The sequence below is a fragment of the Acinonyx jubatus genome, unplaced genomic scaffold, assembly GCF_027475565.1.
Source record: "Acinonyx jubatus isolate Ajub_Pintada_27869175 unplaced genomic scaffold, VMU_Ajub_asm_v1.0 scaffold_20, whole genome shotgun sequence".
Taxonomy (NCBI): domain Eukaryota; kingdom Metazoa; phylum Chordata; class Mammalia; order Carnivora; family Felidae; genus Acinonyx; species Acinonyx jubatus.
In genome coordinates this window covers 574,235-590,909 of record NW_026463939.1, presented here as the reverse complement: position 1 = coordinate 590,909, position 16,675 = coordinate 574,235, and the positions used below count along the sequence as shown (strand labels likewise).

The window sequence follows — 16,675 nt, the reverse complement described above, 5'->3', positions numbered from 1 at the left end:
TCCAGTGGTTCTTATACTTTGTCTGGAGTCATCTGGGAAGGGCCAACTCTGCCCTCTCAGAGTGACGCATCTCTGATTCCTCACCATCCCTTCCTCCTCTTGACCATTCCCATCTCCCCTGTTATCTTGCCCTCTCTTTCTTTTCGATTTTTCCATTTTTCGGTCTTAGTTGGAAGCTTTCTATCACTCTCTTTTCTGCCGTTTCCTTTCATTCTCCACACCTTCATTCCTACGCCCAACCACATTTAGCCCATTAATGCCACCAGCAAGGTAGAGTCACTGGATCCTAAACCTGCCTCTCAGCCCTCTTGGTAGTAGTTCTCCCAGGAGTGAGCCATCGCAGTGGTCTTTCCGATGGATGCCTCTGTGGCCATAACCAATAAACACTTCTCCTTGGCAGTGTGAGGTGGTGGGCTCCCTGAAGGCCTTGCACAAACTTGTTGACAGCTCCCAGCTGACCGCAGACCTCGATGGCTCTTTCCCCTACAGCCACAGTGACTGGATCTGCTTCCGTAGGGTAAGGTGCAACTTACAGCCACTGTACCTGCCAGTGTCCTAGGACTTCTCCTCATGCAGATATTTTTACTCACACCTGAAGCAGGTGTCCCCACCCTGAGTGTCACGCCTGTCACAGCTGCCATTCACAGGCTGTTGGACAGCCACACTGTGGCAGGCTTGGGAGTGCCACTGAAGTCCAACCCTGGGTGGGGAGGGTGCTGCACCCCGGTGCATCTGTGGGCACTAACTGTATTATCGTCTCTTACCTCTACCGCCACGGTAGAAGCTGGAGCCCTTTACCACAAACTGTGAGGATGCCATTGTTTTCCTGCAAAATTCAGTCCGATCCCTAAACACCCACAGGACTCTAAGCACAGCACAGGTAGGTTCTCATGTATTTTGTTTTATTTTATTTTATTTTATTTTATTTTATTTTATTTTATTATTTTATTTTATTTTATTATTTTATTTTATTTCACAGGTAGGCAGGTGGGAACATAGAGGCTTAGCCAAACCCACCACTCTTAGCAGAGATTTTCAAACCCTTTTTGATTTGCAAATCCCTTTCACTTAGCAAAAGACTTCCAAAAAACCCACTTCCTCCCCATTGTGACCAAAAAAATCCCACCATGCCCAGAAGAGAAACAACACCACTATATTTGTTGGTGTGCCACCGAGACCTGAGTGAGTGCTACTGGGACACAGAAGTGGACTGTCCAGAAGGACCTCAACAGCCCAGACACCTGGGGCTGAGATGCCTTGGGGTTTCCAGGGTGTGTGGGTGAGGTCTGTGCATCGCTGTCCAAATGTCAGGCTCTCCTGCTGCCAAGTTTCAAGCTTCCCTCCTTTCTCCTGCCCCAAGTTTCACCCATCCGTGGGTGAGAGCATCTGGGACTCCGCTGCCTTCCTGCTGGGGCCAGTGTCAAGTGTGGGCACGGCCAGCCCGCCCTGCTTTCAGCTTGACTGATAAACACGGGAGTGCGGGTCACACTCCAATGCTCCTCATGGAGGAGGCGGTTCTATGTATGCTTCTCCCACCCCGTGCAGGAAGTCACAGACCTAATCGGCCAGCATAAGGAGACAATGAAATGTGTGCTGGAAGACGCACTGCTGGTCGCCCTCCGCTTGGAGGGTGGCACTGTGCTGGCGCGGCTGAGGAGGGAGCAGCACGGTGCCGGCCAAGACTGCCGGTGAGTGTCATGCTGGGGCAGCGCGTCCCAGGGGTGACGCCTGTCTCTGCCACACGCAGCGTCTCCCAGCTGTTCAAACTTCCTTCCTTCTGGCAGGCACTCTTTGGACGGGAGCCTGTCTACACTTGTATCCTCTAAGGAAAAAGTAGCAGGTTCCTTGGAATGCTCAAGTGGAAGGCAAAACTCGTCATAATGGGATTCAGGGATTCAGCAGTCAGAAGTCCTGACCGAATGCTTCTCTGACTCCGTCCTGGGGTGCCACTCGCTCACTTTTCCCTACCCCTACCACCTCGGAGGCACCTGCACTCGTGGCTCCTGGGCTCGTTCCTGTTCCTGCTGTGGCTGTGGACCTCCTTGGGGCATTCTGTTTGTGTCAGATGTGAGGGATGCAGAGAGGGCGGTTGTGACTCTTTAACTTGGGGTATGTTTAGCATAGTAACAAGTTTCAAAACTGAAAATTCTGGATCCATTTTTCTTTTTTTTTTTAGATTTCTTTTTTTTTAATGTTTATTTATTTTTGAGAGACAGAGAGAGACAGAACACAAGTGGAGGAGGGGCAGGGAGCGAGGAGGACACAGATTCTGAAGCAGGCTCCAGGCGCTGAGCTGTCAGCACAGCTGTAGGTTGTTACCAACAGCACGTTCGCTGGGTGATTGCCTGTGAACAACTAGTGGTCGCGGGTTGCTCTCTGACACTCTCTCTTCCAGGGATGCCATCGAGGTTGCCTCCAGGCTGTACGATCAAGTAGACGAAGAGGTCCACAAGGTGGTCCTTGCCTCCAACAGGTGTCTGCAGGAGCTGGAGAGGCTACGGGAAGCGAGGGTGCTCCAGGAGGGACAAGGGCAGGTAAGTGCTTTCAGTCAGAGGAACCAAGAGAGAAAAATATTTTGAAACCCTGCACCTGAAATAACCGACGTTAACGTGCAGTGTGTTATAATCCGGACTTTTCTCCGTGTACATATGCATGTAAAAGCTTTTCGGAAGCCTGCACACATTCTTGCTTAAATCCTTATGCTTTTGTCAACCGCTCTTTCCATGTAAGTGAATGTGACACAGGAGCCCATGCACAGCCAGCGGTCAGTGTGAGGCAAGGCCAAGAATGGCTGGAGGCCCATGTGTCCCTTTGGGGCAGTTAGGGTTGGGGGGATGGCCACTGGCAGGGCATCCCCAGGCTGAACCCCCAGCAAGCACAGTGGCATGTGGAGGCCTCCCGTGGCTCCGGCTCTCCTCTTATACACATCAGTGACTGCATTCTCACACTTCGTGATCGTTTGCTGTGGACAGGTTCCTAGGCTTGAGACGGCTGGGTCAGGGCCCACAGTGTGTGAGGTTTGTACACATTTGCCAAATGGTCCTGCAAACGGCCTGCCCAATTTAGATTCTCAGCAGCAGCCTGGAGCACCCCTTCCTCACTGAAGTGAAAAGAAGTACCTCCTCCTTGTTTGCGTTTGGGATTTTTATGCTAGAGGTGAACTCTTTCTTCATCTGTTTATTGTTATTTTTACTTATTCTCTAACAAATGGCTTTTCCCTGCACTGGCCAATTCCTGCAGGTCAGAAGTTTTACTACTAGGCATATTACTCACACTGAGCCTCCAATTATGTGTCAGATGTGTTCCCCAGCTTGTCATTGTCCCTCAACTTTGCTTGTGATTGAAATGGCTTTTGCTACCTTAAGGTCACAGAATGACTAATATAGTCCATCATAAGACTTTCATGGTTTGAATTTTCCCAATTACATCTTCCATCCAACCAGAATATTTTTCATGAGGTTAGAGGTGGGATCCCGTCCCTGAGGGGCCTCCGCTCCATTGATCATTTCCCACTCTTCTGCCCAGGGGCTCTCATGCTGCTTGTGTTTGTAAAAACCCAGATTGGACATTTTTTCTATATGACTCTGTCCACAAAGAGTGTGTGCTGATCTCTCTTCTCTGCATGTGCATCAGTGTCACTAAGTACGGTTATGTGGCCTTGGATCCAGCCCATCACCACGTTGGTGAAAACCTCTTCTTGGGCCCCTAACAACCAGGTGTCCTTGGCATTGCTATCTAATGAGAACATGCATGAAAATAAAGTCTTAACCCCCAACGTGTTCACTGTTCATGAGTGATCTTGCCACAGGATGCTGTGTGGTGCAGGCAGGGCCACCGTCAGCCCCTCCGGCTCCCACAGGCAGCCCCTCAGGGTCCTACTGCCACCAGCCTGAAGAGGATTCTAGGGTATGGTTAGCATAGTAACAAGTTTCAAAACCGAAAGTTCTGGATTCATTTTTCTTTCTTTCTTTTTTTTTAAAGAAGATTTTTTTTTTTTTGCATAGTAACAAGTTTAAAAATGGAAAGTTCTGGATCCTTTTATCTTTCTTTCTCTTTTAAAAAAGATTTCTGTTTTTTGCATAGTGACAAGTTTAAAAACAGAACGTTCTGGATCCTTTTTTCTTTTTTTTTTTTAAAGAAGATTTTTTTTTTTGCATAGTAACAAGTTTAAAAACGGAAAGTTCTGGATCCTTTTTTCTTTCTTTCTTTTTATTTTATTTTATTTTTTTCAACGTTTATTTATTTTTGGGACAGAGAGAGACAGAGCATGAATGGGGGAGGGGCAGAGAGAGAGGGAGACACAGAATCGGAAACAGGCTCCAGGCTCTGAGCCATCAGCCCAGAGCCTGACGCGGGGCTTGAACTCACGGACCACGAGATCGTGACCTGGCTGAAGTCGGACGCTTAACCGACTGCGCCACCCAGGCGCCCCATCTTTCTTTCTTTTTAAAGAAGATTTCTTTTTTTTTTGCATAGTAACAAGTTTAAACATGGAAAGTTCTGGATCTTTTTTTCTTTCTTTTTTTTTAAAAGAACATTTCCTTTTTCTTTTTTTAATGTTTATTTTTGAGAGAGAAAGAGAGACAGAGTATGAGCAGGGGAGGGGCAGAGAGAGAGGGAGGGAAACATAGAATCGGAAGCAGGCTCCAGGCTCTGAGCTGTCAGCACAGACCATGAGATCATGACCTGCGCCTGAGACGGTGCTTAACTGACTGAGCCACCCAGGCACCCCTGGATCTATTTTTCAGTGGATCTTAATTTCCATTTATAAACCATGAAAAAGTTACAAATCTGAGCCATGGAGATTTGTGGTCAACCCTCTTCAACCAGAGCATGTCGATTCCCATCCACAGACTGAAGGGAGCGTGTGTGTAAAAGCAGGGGTCACAGATCTTGTGGCGTGGCCTCCGTTGCTATGCAGCTGCTTCCGATTTATTCAAGGTGCACCGCTTGTGTGCATCAGGATGGGGTGTGTGGGCTGTCGGAACCAAGTGAGCCAGTGCCTGAGTGGCATCTGCTGCTTCCGGTGTCCCCACGATCACAGAGCTGGACTCCTTCACATAATTAAAAATAAAGCCTTGTTTTTCCTACATAGATCAAATTGTGGTTTGAAAAAGGAGAGAAATTCCTGGCCTCGTGGAGCTGCTCTGTCTTGAGAACACGCAGCAGCAGTGGGGGTACTAGACCTTCCACAACAGGCTGATGGCATGCACACAACAGAGGACACACACACAAAAGCAGAGTAAGCACCAGGCTCATGCTGGTAGTTTGCTCCTTGGACGACTGCAGTATTGTCAGAAATATTGCAGCTGGTAGAGAACAGCTCCCAAGGCACAGGGAAAGCGACCCTGGACTTGAGAAGGTGGCTGCGCACCGTGTCCAGCTGGGCTGAGCAGACGGAGGGGGAGCTGGCCAGGGGGCCCACCTCTCTGACTTCTATGAGGCCGTGAGAAGCCCAGCAGAATCACCTCCAGGGAATCTGCATGTGCTGTGGACATTTAGTGAGCACTGTCCCCTGCAGGCCTGAGTGGGTCAAGCTCTGAGACAGCTGGCCAGCATGCCCCAGCACTGCACCCCAGGCTCTCAGCCACCATGTGAGGAGTTTATTTATTGTACCAGGCAGAGAGGCAGAACGAACATGTGAACTTTTCTCCACTTACCAGCTCAGCTATAAAAGTCTACTTATTGCCAGAGACCCCCAAACAGTCGCTGCAACACAGCCCGTGGCTGAAAATTCACCAGCACCCCAGAATTGCCTGGCTGTTAGGGCTGCCGGGGCCAGAGCCCTCAGGAGCACAGCTCCTTGAGTGGGATCCAAGTGGTCAGGGAAGGCCAGGGCAGGGGTAGGAACTCTGTCCCTCCCACTGCCACAGCCTCTCACACCCGTCAGAAGTGTGGAATCGCTGATTTCATGGTCTGTCCAGCCCTGGCATCCCGGGGCCCTGGGACAACCCCACCTGCTGCTCTTGGGGACTGTGGAGGATTCAGACCCCTTTGAGCTCATGCACAAAATCATCTTGCCTACTCTTGGGCCAAGTCTGGCTAGCAGCTGCCTCTGTGGGCAGAGAGGTCTTCCTCTTTTTCTGACCATCTGGCTCTCCCCGGTGCTTGATATGGAGAACCTGGAGAGCAGAAGGAGCATGACCTGGGTTCACTTGAGCTGCTCATCGGCTACATGAGTTTGGGTGGGGCCGACAGTGCTCCACTGCCCTGACCAGCACCCTCTTTGCCGTGTAGGTGGATGGGTGGATGCTGCAGTGTCTGGAACACCTGGGTCCCAAGCCGGTCACTGAGTATCCGAAGAGCTGTCACCAGGAGGCCACAGAGCTGACTGCGTGGAGTTTCCCCGGGGCGAGCACGGTGGAGGCAGGCCTGGGCAGCTGGCGGGCACTGCCACAATGGCACAGCTTGTGGCTGCAGAGCCAGCAGACTCGACTCTGCTTCCAAGGGGCCCTTTCTGGGGCTCCCCCCGACCCTGGGGCCCCACCTCTGAGCCCAAGCCCCCTGCAGTACGAGCTTCCCCAGGGGGCTGAGAGGAGGCACTGTGAGCCTTCTTGGATCCCCCACATTGATCCGGAGGGCCACACTGGGGAGCGTGCCCAGCTGCTGCCCGGCCTCCCTGAACAAGCCACTCTCTGCAGGCAGGAGGGTGAGCACCCGGCCCCAGACAACGGCCCTGCCTGCTCCTCCGAGCCCATCCAGACACCCACAACCCACCCCAAGAAATACCCCCTGAAGAAAATTATGAGGAAAACACAAAGCTTTGAGATTCCACAGCTTGACAGTGGCCCCCGGGACTCCCCCTGGCCAGGCCACACTGGGGTTTTCATCAGGGGCCTGGAGGTGACCAGCACTGTGGCCTCAGAGAAGCAGCCCCCACCGAGGCCACGTGCCGAGAGCCCCCTGGGTACTCGGACCCGGAGTCTGTCCTCTCCCTCCAGGATCCACCCATCCGAGGAGGACAGGAGGAGGCAAGCAGGAAGGTGAGGTGAACGTCCTCCAGCCTTTGGGCCTCGCGGTCAGTGGGGTGCCAGAGAGCTGAAGCCACTAAATGCACTTTCACAAAATAGTAAATCCACAAACATCTCTCCAGGCCCATCTTGTCCTGTCCAGGCAGCACACTTGTGTTCGATTTTAGGCAAGATGTTTTTTTACCTCCTGTGTTCAGAACGGTCATTGAAAACTGCTTCCTATTTCGTAGCCCACCCGCTCTCATCATTTGAGGCCAATTATAGAAAATCACAATAAGCAAATCACACCTACAATATGAAGAAATTACCTTAAGAATTACTTTAAAAAAAAAAAAAAAGACTTTCAGCGTGGAGGTTAGAAGTATGTGTGTGCTTTTATCCATTGCCCAAATGGAGATGTCTGTATTAACTTGTTAAATGTTTAAGAAGATATTTGTAAAAACATACTTGTTATTCACGGTAGGATTAAAAAGTGGGCAAGAACTGTGCCCCATGCTAAGGGCAGGTAGTGACTCTCACCTGGCACCACGGCCTGCCCCTTGGGTTCTTAGTCCATTTTTATAGTGAGCAGGGTGGGCCACAGGTGGGCTGTCCTAGCCTTCCTTGCTCATTTGGTTGGTGGATGTGTTTCCTCCTCATACAGAGAACACCTCTGACCTGAGACGATCACCAAACACTCTCCTAAAACACACCTCTATGTTTCAGACTCCAGGTGGTTACAGTGCACCTAGTTCAGGGAGGAACCTTAGGTGGAACAGGAAGGTTTCATTTGGGAGCACATGAGGTGGGTTTCCCTGGGGGTTGGAATCCCTGGGAAGGCTCCAGGAAGAACCACTCTCCACCTCCCCTGAGCTCATCTGAAAGCTTTCAGAGGCACAGAATGCCCTCCACTCGCTGAGAGCCCCCCTGGTCACCTGCAGTGGACGTCCTCGGTCTGGAGGGAACAGGTTTGGGAAGCCATCCTGCCTTTGCCCCTGGGGACAGGTACCCTCTTCCACCTTACATGATCCACGGACCCACCAACCCAAGGTTCGGTAGCAGATTCCACGGCACACCAGAGACGGAGCACTTCCTCCTCGGGCAGGAGAGAACATTTAACCCTATCTCCCATGAAAACCCTGGCCCTTCTGCCAGTTGTCCAGACACAGTTCCTGTCACTTGGTCCATTTCCCCACATCTTTCTAACCATTATTTCCTAGAGAGTCAATTTCCAATTAACTTGTTCCAAACCCCCAGACCGTCCTAGTTTTGTTTCTGAGTATTTAAGGGTGCTTATACTGGGCAAATGTTGACAGGTGGTGTGCTGTGGGTGCTGGGGCCTTGGGTTGGCTGGGGGCACCTCCAGGCCACATGTCCCAGCAGTACCACGAGGTCTGCATGCTCCCAAGCAGCCAGCACGTGCTGCCCCTGAGAAACAATAGGTATTTGTAAATCTGTTATGTGAGTGTGATAAGGAACAAGCACGCCAGCTGCAAATGGGGTGCATTCGGCAGCATTTCTGATCACAGGTGTCTTTCCTATCATTGGTTGCTTTTCATTGTTTTCCATTTAAAAAAAACAACAAGTAAATACAAGTAATGGCAAAAAAAGATCTACCAGCCCCCATTAGTATTATCGAGATTGAGTAATGTAGGGAGGTTGCTGGCAGAATGCCGTCAAACAGGGGTAAGACTTTTGTGCCTCATTACTAGCAGGGTGGGGCTCCCAGTTCACCAGCTCTTCTCGGTGCCTCCAGAAGTGCTGTGTGCAGCAGAGACATGGCCCCTGCTTGGACCACACCAGCAGGAGCCCAGGGAACCCTCTGCATGGCAGGGAAGAGACAGCCTCCCCACTGCTGCCCTCCTTTGCTCCGTCCTGGGCCCACCTGCTCCGCATCTTCTACTCCAGCAGCTTCTCCTCGGCCTCTGGGTCAGACGTCTCTACAGCATAAAGCTGAGTTTTCAGAAATCCCTTCTGGTAGGTTAGCAGTCCGTGTGCATCAGAAACCCTCTTCTCGTGAATCCTCACCACAGCCTTCTATGCAGTGTTCAGATCTCCCTACTCCCAGAGTTCTTCATGCAGAGGGTGCCAGAATCAAGCCATCTGTGAATGAGAAACCTCACAACTCTGGGTTGGAGTTAGGGGGCCTGGGAATCTCTCCTTTTCACTTTCCGAAAGGATCTTTTGTCCCAAAAGGCCGTGATCAATAATACAGAAATGTTTCGTGCAACCAGTTTGTTTCTAATCACGTCCCTGCCCGTTTTTCTCATCTCATTCGTCACGTCAAAGGAGCAGCTCCAGGGAACAGAGCACACTTGACAGCACTCGTTGCTGAACAGAAAACTTAATCACAAAGGTTCTCCTGCCCACGAATAGTCATGTTTATTCCTCTGGGTTTGCAGAGCATTCTGTTTCTGTGTGAAGCAGCAACAGCGCGGACGAAGGGTCTCTCGAGGCCTGGAGTAAAGCTGTGACCCGTGCACAGCTGAGTGGCCACCTGCTTCTCTGTCTTCCAGCAGCCGACTGCAGCACATAATGGCCGAGATGGTTTCCACAGAGAGGGAGTATGTCAGGTCCTTAGGATATGTCATCGACAACTATTTTCCAGAAATGGAAAGGACAGACCTGCCTCAGGACCTTCGAGGGAAGCGCAGCATGATCTTTGGGAACCTGGAGAAGCTCTATGACTTCCACCGCCAGCATTTCCTCGCAGAGCTGGAGCGCTGCCAGCCCTGCCCCTTGGCAGCGGGCCGCGGGTTCCTGAGACACGTGAGTCCCTCCCTCCTGGACGCTGACACCAGTGTGGTAGACCGAGGTGCCATCAGCCCAGGTCGCCCTTGGAGAGGCTGGGTCTGGTGACGCCCACGTTTCGGATCGTTTGGATCTGTCTGCAGACCAGACATAGGAAATGTGTCACTAATAGTATGTAAGACCTGCCAATAAACAGATGACCAAAATAGACAAGACGCTTGTGGGTCTGATCATACTGGATATTTTGCTCCGTGTCCCCTGAAGGCACCCTTGGCTCCCCCAAACCTTATGACACTGGGGGCTTCACCTGCATCATCACCCCTAATTCTGTCGAAAGCCCCACTTCTCACTTAAGGTAATTGGCCAACAGCACCTCCCCCAATCAGCTTGCTTCCTGTACTTAGGAGCCCACCTGGTCCCCCTGCAGGTGGAGCCCGGGCCAGCGCAGGAAGCTCTGAGCCAGTCCAGTCGGACCTTTGACAGAGGTTCACGGAGTGTGCACGTTAACTCGAGAAAGGCTTCTCTCTCCTTGATAAGTGTCTTCTCAGCAATGAATATGGGATGTCTCCCTATCTGCGTCTTTAATAGAATTCTTAATTCACTCTGAAAAGAAAATGCTTTCACCAAATTACCAAGTAGTGTTCTAGGTACTGGGGACCTAGTGGCATCTGTGTTGTGGGCAGATGAGACACTGACCTCAGCGTTATTATGTAAATTACCACAACAGAAATGTCCAAGGATGAAAGAAATCCCATGTGGCGTCTTGTTTTAAAATTTAAGCTCAAGTTAGTTAGCATACCTTGTAGTCTTGGCTTCAGGAATAAACCCTGCTTACCCGTCACTTACATACGACACCCCGTGCTCATCCCAATAAGCTCCCTCCTTAATGCCCATCGCCCATCTAACCCATCCCCCACCCACCTACCTCCAAAATACCTCTCTGTATTTAAGAGCCTCTTATGGTTTGCCTCCCTCTCTTTTTATCTTATTTTTCCTTCTCTTCCCCTATGTTCATCCGGTGTGTTTCTTAAATTCCACATATGAGTGAAATCATATATCTGTCTTTCTGTGACTGACCTATTTCACTTAGCATAATACCATCTAGTTCCATCCACGTTGTTGCAAATGGCAAGGTTTCATTCTTTTTGATGGCTGAGTAGCATTCCATTGTGTATATATACCATATCTTCTTTGTCCATTCATCAGTCAGGTGACATTTGGGCTCTTTCCATAACTTTGGCTACTGTTGATAATGGTGCTATAAACGTTGGGGTGCATGTGCCCCTTCGCACCCGCACTCCCATTTCCTTCGGATAAACACCTAGTAGTGTAATTGCTGGGTCGTAGGATAGTTCTATTTTTAATTCAGCTATTTCTAAGAAGGTGCTTTTAGCCGTAAGGTGAACTCTGTGTCGTTTTATATTATTGACAACGGTGAGAATTTTACCGGTTAACACAACTTTGGTTCTTGACCATTAAATGAACAAAGGCTCTCCATGCCCCTTCCCAGGCCAGCCTCATGAGGACTCCCTCTCCCTCTTCCCCCAAACCCTATATGGTAAAGACCGATTCTAGAACTCTGGCCCCGAGCCGAGCAGGCCCTGCAGGCTGGGAAGCCTAGAAGATTGTAGTGCAGCACTGAGGCTCCTTCTGTCACGCCCACAGGGGGACTGAACACGGAGGGTGAGGAGAGAGGCATAGACTCTGACCCCAGCCCCCGACTCAGATGCATGGTGCCCTCCCCTTTTGCAGGAGGAACAGTTTGGCATGTACGCGCTTTACAGCAAGAACAAGCCCCGGTCAGATGCTCTGCTCTGCAGCCACGGCAACGCCTTCTTCAAGGTCGCCCCCCCACCCCGCGAGCCGCGCCGCCCCCCACCCGGCCCAGGGGCTGACCCTCTCACCCTGGCCCTTGCAGGACAAGCAGCGGGAGCTGGGAGACAAGATGAACTTGGCCTCGTACCTGCTGAAGCCCGTGCAGCGTATGGGCAAGTACGCATTGCTTCTCCAGGACCTGGCCAGGGAAGCCAGCTGCTGCCCTGCCTGGGAGCAGGAGCTGGGCGAGCTCCGGGCTGCCGAGGGTGTGGTCCGCTTCCAGCTGCGCCATGGCAACGACCTGTTGGCGATGGATGCGGTCCGAGGCTGTGATGTAAGTGCCCTGAGGCCCTGATGGGCTCTCACGAGTTCAGGAAAGATGTGGCCTGGTATCAGAACACATACACTTTCCTTTGGGGAAGTCTCCCGAAGCTTGAGAACTCTCAAGGGGCTGGCAGGTGAGGGGAGCAGAGAGCGGCTTCCCGTCCAGGTGACTGGAGCAGCAGCTGCAGGGTGTGAATGGCAGGCCATCTGTTTATTAGGGCTCCTTGAGGACAACTGGATGCATGAAAATGTGGGCCATCGGGCTTGGGGCAAGCCAACATTGGCGCGTCCCATGCTGCCAACCTCTCTGCTGGAGTGCTGAGGGCCGGCATCCATGCCCCACCCCACCACAGTAGCATGGTAGGACCAGCATAGGCAGAAGAGGACCCCTTTCTCTGGCAGAGCCCCTTATGTCTGACATTCAGAGGCACAGCCTCAGAATTCCCAGTACAAAATGAAAATGTGGGTGCCCTGCTTAAAAACAGCACTAAGAGTTTCATGAGCAGTAATCTGAGCACGGGCCCTTCTGGCCACCATGATGCAGCACAGCCCCCAGGCCCCCACCCATATGGATGTCCTCCCACTGCCAACACTGGGCACCTGCAAGGTGAGCTGGCCTGTGCGTGGGCTTGGCTAGGGATGTGCCCACGTCCTGCCCTGCCTCTTCAGCCACGCAGACTAGCAGGAGCCCCGACCCTGAGGGTTTGGCACCAGTTACAATGTGTGGGTTTTTCCCCCACACATCCGAGCAATTCTCAGATACCAGCTGGATGTCCTATAATTCAACTCAATGCTGACACCATCTGCCTGGACATAGCATGAGACCCCACAGGTGAAGGGCTCCCCTTCCTGTGGCAAAGGTCAGAACCCAGAGAAGCAGTGTACTTATGACCTCACCAGTGTACCGTAAAGGGCACGACTCAGGAACAGCCAGATGGAAGAGAGGCACAGGGCCAGGTGCATGGAAACGGGTGCAGAGCTTCTGTGCCCCCTCTGAGCATCTCACCTCTTCACCAAGCAGTAAGCTCTCAAAGCCTGTCCTTTGGGGTTGTATGGAGGCCTCATTATAGGACTCATTGATTGAGTCACTGGCCATTGGTGATCAATTTCACCTCTAGCCCCTCTCCCCTCTCCGGAGGCCGAGGTGGGGTCAGGTCAGGTCCCACTGTCCCTGAGGGAGGCTGGTTCCATCTGCAGGTAAATCTGAAGGAGCAGGGGCAGCTGAGATGCCAGGACGAGTTTATCGTCTGCTGTGGAAGGAAAAAGTATCTGAGGCACGTCTTCCTCTTTGAAGACCTCATCCTGTTTAGCAAGACCAAAAAGGTGGACGGAGGCTACGACACCTACATGTACAAACAGTCCTTCAAGGTAACACGCCTGCCTCTCACCGGACGCCGCTGGGTGTCAGGTCCTGGTCTGCTGGGTGTGAGCAGGGACATGTGCTATCTGTTGTTTTCTGTGATTCTGTGTCTGGGCTTCGAAAGCCTCAGACCTTCCAAAACTGCAAGGAGACACTTGTCCTTTATAGTTCCGTGTACTGGTTCAGTGGCTGGAAAAAGTCTCCTCGGTCGGTAACTCCATTTCAGATTTTGGCATGTCTATAGGTGTGGCCCTCACCTGACTGAGCTTCTGAGCTCCTGAGAGGGTCCCACAACCACAATGCCTTACCTGCCCATGCCAAGGAGCATATCAGAGAGGGTTCTGTAGTCCCACCCGGTGTGGCAACCACAGAACCTTCTAGGCCGGCCTTCCTTTCTCCAGTGGGGGAACTGAGGCCCCAAGAGGGAGCCATTGCACATGATTGGAACCCAGTTCATCCAGTGGGCCCCAGGCCTGCCTCATCCCTACCATTTGATGTCTGGGTGAAGAGACTCCCAACACTGAGGTGCTGGGGTCAGTCAGCCAGGGAGTGGTCAGTTGGATCAATGGGTGCTGATGCGGCTGCCACTCACTGCTTGTGGTGCAGACAGCCGAGATTGGGATGACGGAGAACGTCGGAGACAGTGGCTTGAGGTTTGAGATCTGGTTCCGCAGACGGCGGAAATCCCAGGACACCTACATTCTCCAGGCCAGCTCTGCAGAGGTCAAGACAGCCTGGACCCACATGATAGGGCAGATCCTGTGGCGGCAGGCTCTGCGGAACAGAGGTGGGCAAAAAAGGGCTATCGAGAGCCAGCTCTGTGTTTAGGGGCCTGGCCTTGGAGTAGAGGTTTGGGGCCAGGGGTTAGGGGCTAAGTTCAGGCCAGGGGCATGGAGTCAGTGGTTGGGGTCAGGGGTTAGGGGGTTGGACCTGGGTAGGTGCTTGGGGCCAGTTTGGGCCAGGTGGCCCTTGGAGAGCCCTAGGCCCAGGTGGCCCCTGGGAGGCCCCCTCCGTCAGCACCATTTATGTGGAAGTGGCTGGATCCTTCCATCAGCACACAAACACGTATTTCCCCTTTACTCATGTATAAACAAGACCCTGTCCCCACACCACGGCAATTCCAGAGATGTCATGACAAAGCACCATGCCCTCCTGGATCATAGGACACTGTTGTCTCCCTGAAGGCGAGGGACCTCTTCTGTAAGGCCCTATGCTCCATGTGCCAGGACCCCACCTAGGTTTCTGCCCCGACATGCTCCTGGTCTGGATTGATGGTGTTGGGTGCAGAGCATCAACAGGTGTGGTATCAAAGCCAAGCCACTGCTTGGAAAATGTCCTACCCGCTTCTGTTTTAGAGCTCAGAATGCAGGAAATGGTGTCAATGGGGATGAGCACCAAACCGTTCATGGACATCCAGCCTAGCGATGCAGCCATAAGTGATCGGGCCATCAAGAAGGGGGCAGGTAATGTGGCCTCAGCCCTCACTCTCACTCTGTTCCGCCGACTCAGACTCAGGTCCTGGCGCTCACTGTGGGCCCCAAGGGCCAGCACAGTGGGCTGGACGTGACTGCAGTGAGAGGGACCTGGTCAGTTTTCAGATGGCCATTTCATTCTCGAGTCTGGACCACGCTTTTGGAGCCAAAACCAGACCGACCTGCTTTCTGTCCCCTTCCAGAGTCATGGACGCGAGCACCTATGGCCGTGCCCCCCTGTGACCACGCCACCTCCTTTAAGAGGCCACACTCTACCATCTCAGACAGCAGCACCTCCTCCTCTGGCAGCCAGTCCTCCTCTGCCCTGGGGCCACCGGGCCTGCATGCCACTGCCAGCCCAGCCCTGCGGAGCTCCGCCTCCTGCCCCTGGCCGTACGACATGCGCACCTGCTTCGAGGAGGAGGATGAGCTGGAGCAGGAGACTGGGAGCCAGCCTTCCACGAGTGAGTGTACTTAGCACTGGAGCCTGCACGCCCCGGCCTCCGACAGCCGGTCCTGGGGGGGGGGGGGGGGCAGTTCACGGGCTCATTTATCTCCCTTGCTCCTATGTACTTCCAAAGTTTTCAAACGCATTCTGATTTTTCTTTATAAAGAAAAATTTGTTAAAAAAACAAACGCCAAAAACTTTTACTTCCACCCAAAATGAGGTAATAGGGGACAGACCTAAAACAAGCAAGCAGACAAAAACAAGACGAAACAAAACCTAAACAGACAAAAGATGTGAATCAAGATTTTGAGACATAGGACATCCAGCACCACAGGTAGTGACCTGAGAGGCAGGAATGTGATGTCACACATTCCTGTGATTGGTCCGATTTCTGCCCTGAGAGGGGTGCAGTGAGGGGAGCCTCAGACCCCCAGTGGAGGAGGACAGACCAGGGGAGCCCCATGCAGTGTGAGCCCTCTAGGGTCTGGGCCCAGCAGAGCGCTGGTCAGCACCGCACCTGAGGAGGCCGCCCAGGCCTGAACCTCTGGGGGACTAAAGAGCCTCCCACAGCACAGACAGCAACAGCCCCATCCCGGGGCGGCTGCAGGTCCTTGGAAGGGCTCGCTCAGGGGAGGGTGTTGGACTGACACTGCTGCCGAGCTGCCAGCGCGTCACGGATGGAAGACGTTTGCCGGTAACCTCACTGCATCCTACAGCAAACCTCAAGGAGGTTTATAGGGTCACAGAAACATCCAGCAGCCAGCAGGGTAGACTCACACTGTCCCGTACCAGGCCTGCAACGATGTAGGAGATAGACCGTAACAAGGGCAGTAATCAATCGGGCAACGTCAGCTGGAACTGACGTGACCGTTAGAATCACCGATCCTGGTGGTCACACCGTCATCCTGTGTCTCTGCTGTCCACCACATTAAGTCACAACAGGGAAGATAGGGTGGACTAAGCTTAGCAAGATAAACGGCCACAACGCCCGAGGTGAACATGTCACTGGGTGGGGTTGCCAGAAAGTAAGACTTGGCAGAAGAAGAGGTTAGTGATGTAGCAGTAGAAACTGTCCAAAATGACACAGAGAATCAAGGAAAAAGAGCAGTGAGCTGTGTGACAACTTCGAGCAGCCTGACAAACACGTACCAGCGTCCCCAAAGTGGAGGGACAACAAAACTCTGAGGGAACAATGGCTGAATATTTCCCTGACTTGATGAAGGGTGTAAACCCAAGGTCCCAAGAAGACCCCTGAACCCCAAGCACACAGAATGCGCGTTGTAAACTGTGGAAACCCAGTGACGACAGACATCTTGAAAGCAGCCAAGGGAGCCGGCGTGTTCTGTGCAGAGGGACTTCTCACGGCGGACAACACGTTGGGCTGGCATTGTCTGACAACCATCGAGTTCAACGTGACAAATGTGTCTTTCAGGAATAGTGAAACAAAGCGAAACAACATGCTCGTGCATATGAAAAGCTGTAACTGTTCCTTACCAGCAGACTCCAAGGAGAAGGGCAGTGACACGGGGGGGACAAAGGCTGAAGAAAGGAGGGC

General features: G+C 52.4%; 1 protein-coding gene across 4 annotated transcripts in view; it reads left to right on the top strand.

The window, feature by feature from the left end:
- PLEKHG4B (pleckstrin homology and RhoGEF domain containing G4B) overlaps nucleotides 1–16,675 on the top strand; it is an 81,579-nt gene that overhangs the window by 59,900 nt on the left and 5,004 nt on the right. For 2 of the 4 annotated variants that reach the window (XM_027073236.2, XM_027073243.2), the window contains 12 exons: nucleotides 401–517; nucleotides 782–880; nucleotides 1,546–1,688; nucleotides 2,396–2,534; nucleotides 6,238–6,983; nucleotides 9,467–9,719; nucleotides 11,454–11,543; nucleotides 11,620–11,850; nucleotides 13,038–13,208; nucleotides 13,807–13,987; nucleotides 14,556–14,663; nucleotides 14,876–15,136. In XM_027073236.2, coding sequence (XP_026929037.2) covers nucleotides 401–517; nucleotides 782–880; nucleotides 1,546–1,688; nucleotides 2,396–2,534; nucleotides 6,238–6,983; nucleotides 9,467–9,719; nucleotides 11,454–11,543; nucleotides 11,620–11,850; nucleotides 13,038–13,208; nucleotides 13,807–13,987; nucleotides 14,556–14,663; nucleotides 14,876–15,136 — 2,539 coding nt within the window. The remainder of the gene's footprint in view (nucleotides 1–400; nucleotides 518–781; nucleotides 881–1,545; nucleotides 1,689–2,395; nucleotides 2,535–6,237; nucleotides 6,984–9,466; nucleotides 9,720–11,453; nucleotides 11,544–11,619; nucleotides 11,851–13,037; nucleotides 13,209–13,806; nucleotides 13,988–14,555; nucleotides 14,664–14,875; nucleotides 15,137–16,675) is intronic. The other 2 variants (XM_027073249.2, XM_053213915.1) reach the window with 2 other exon arrangements.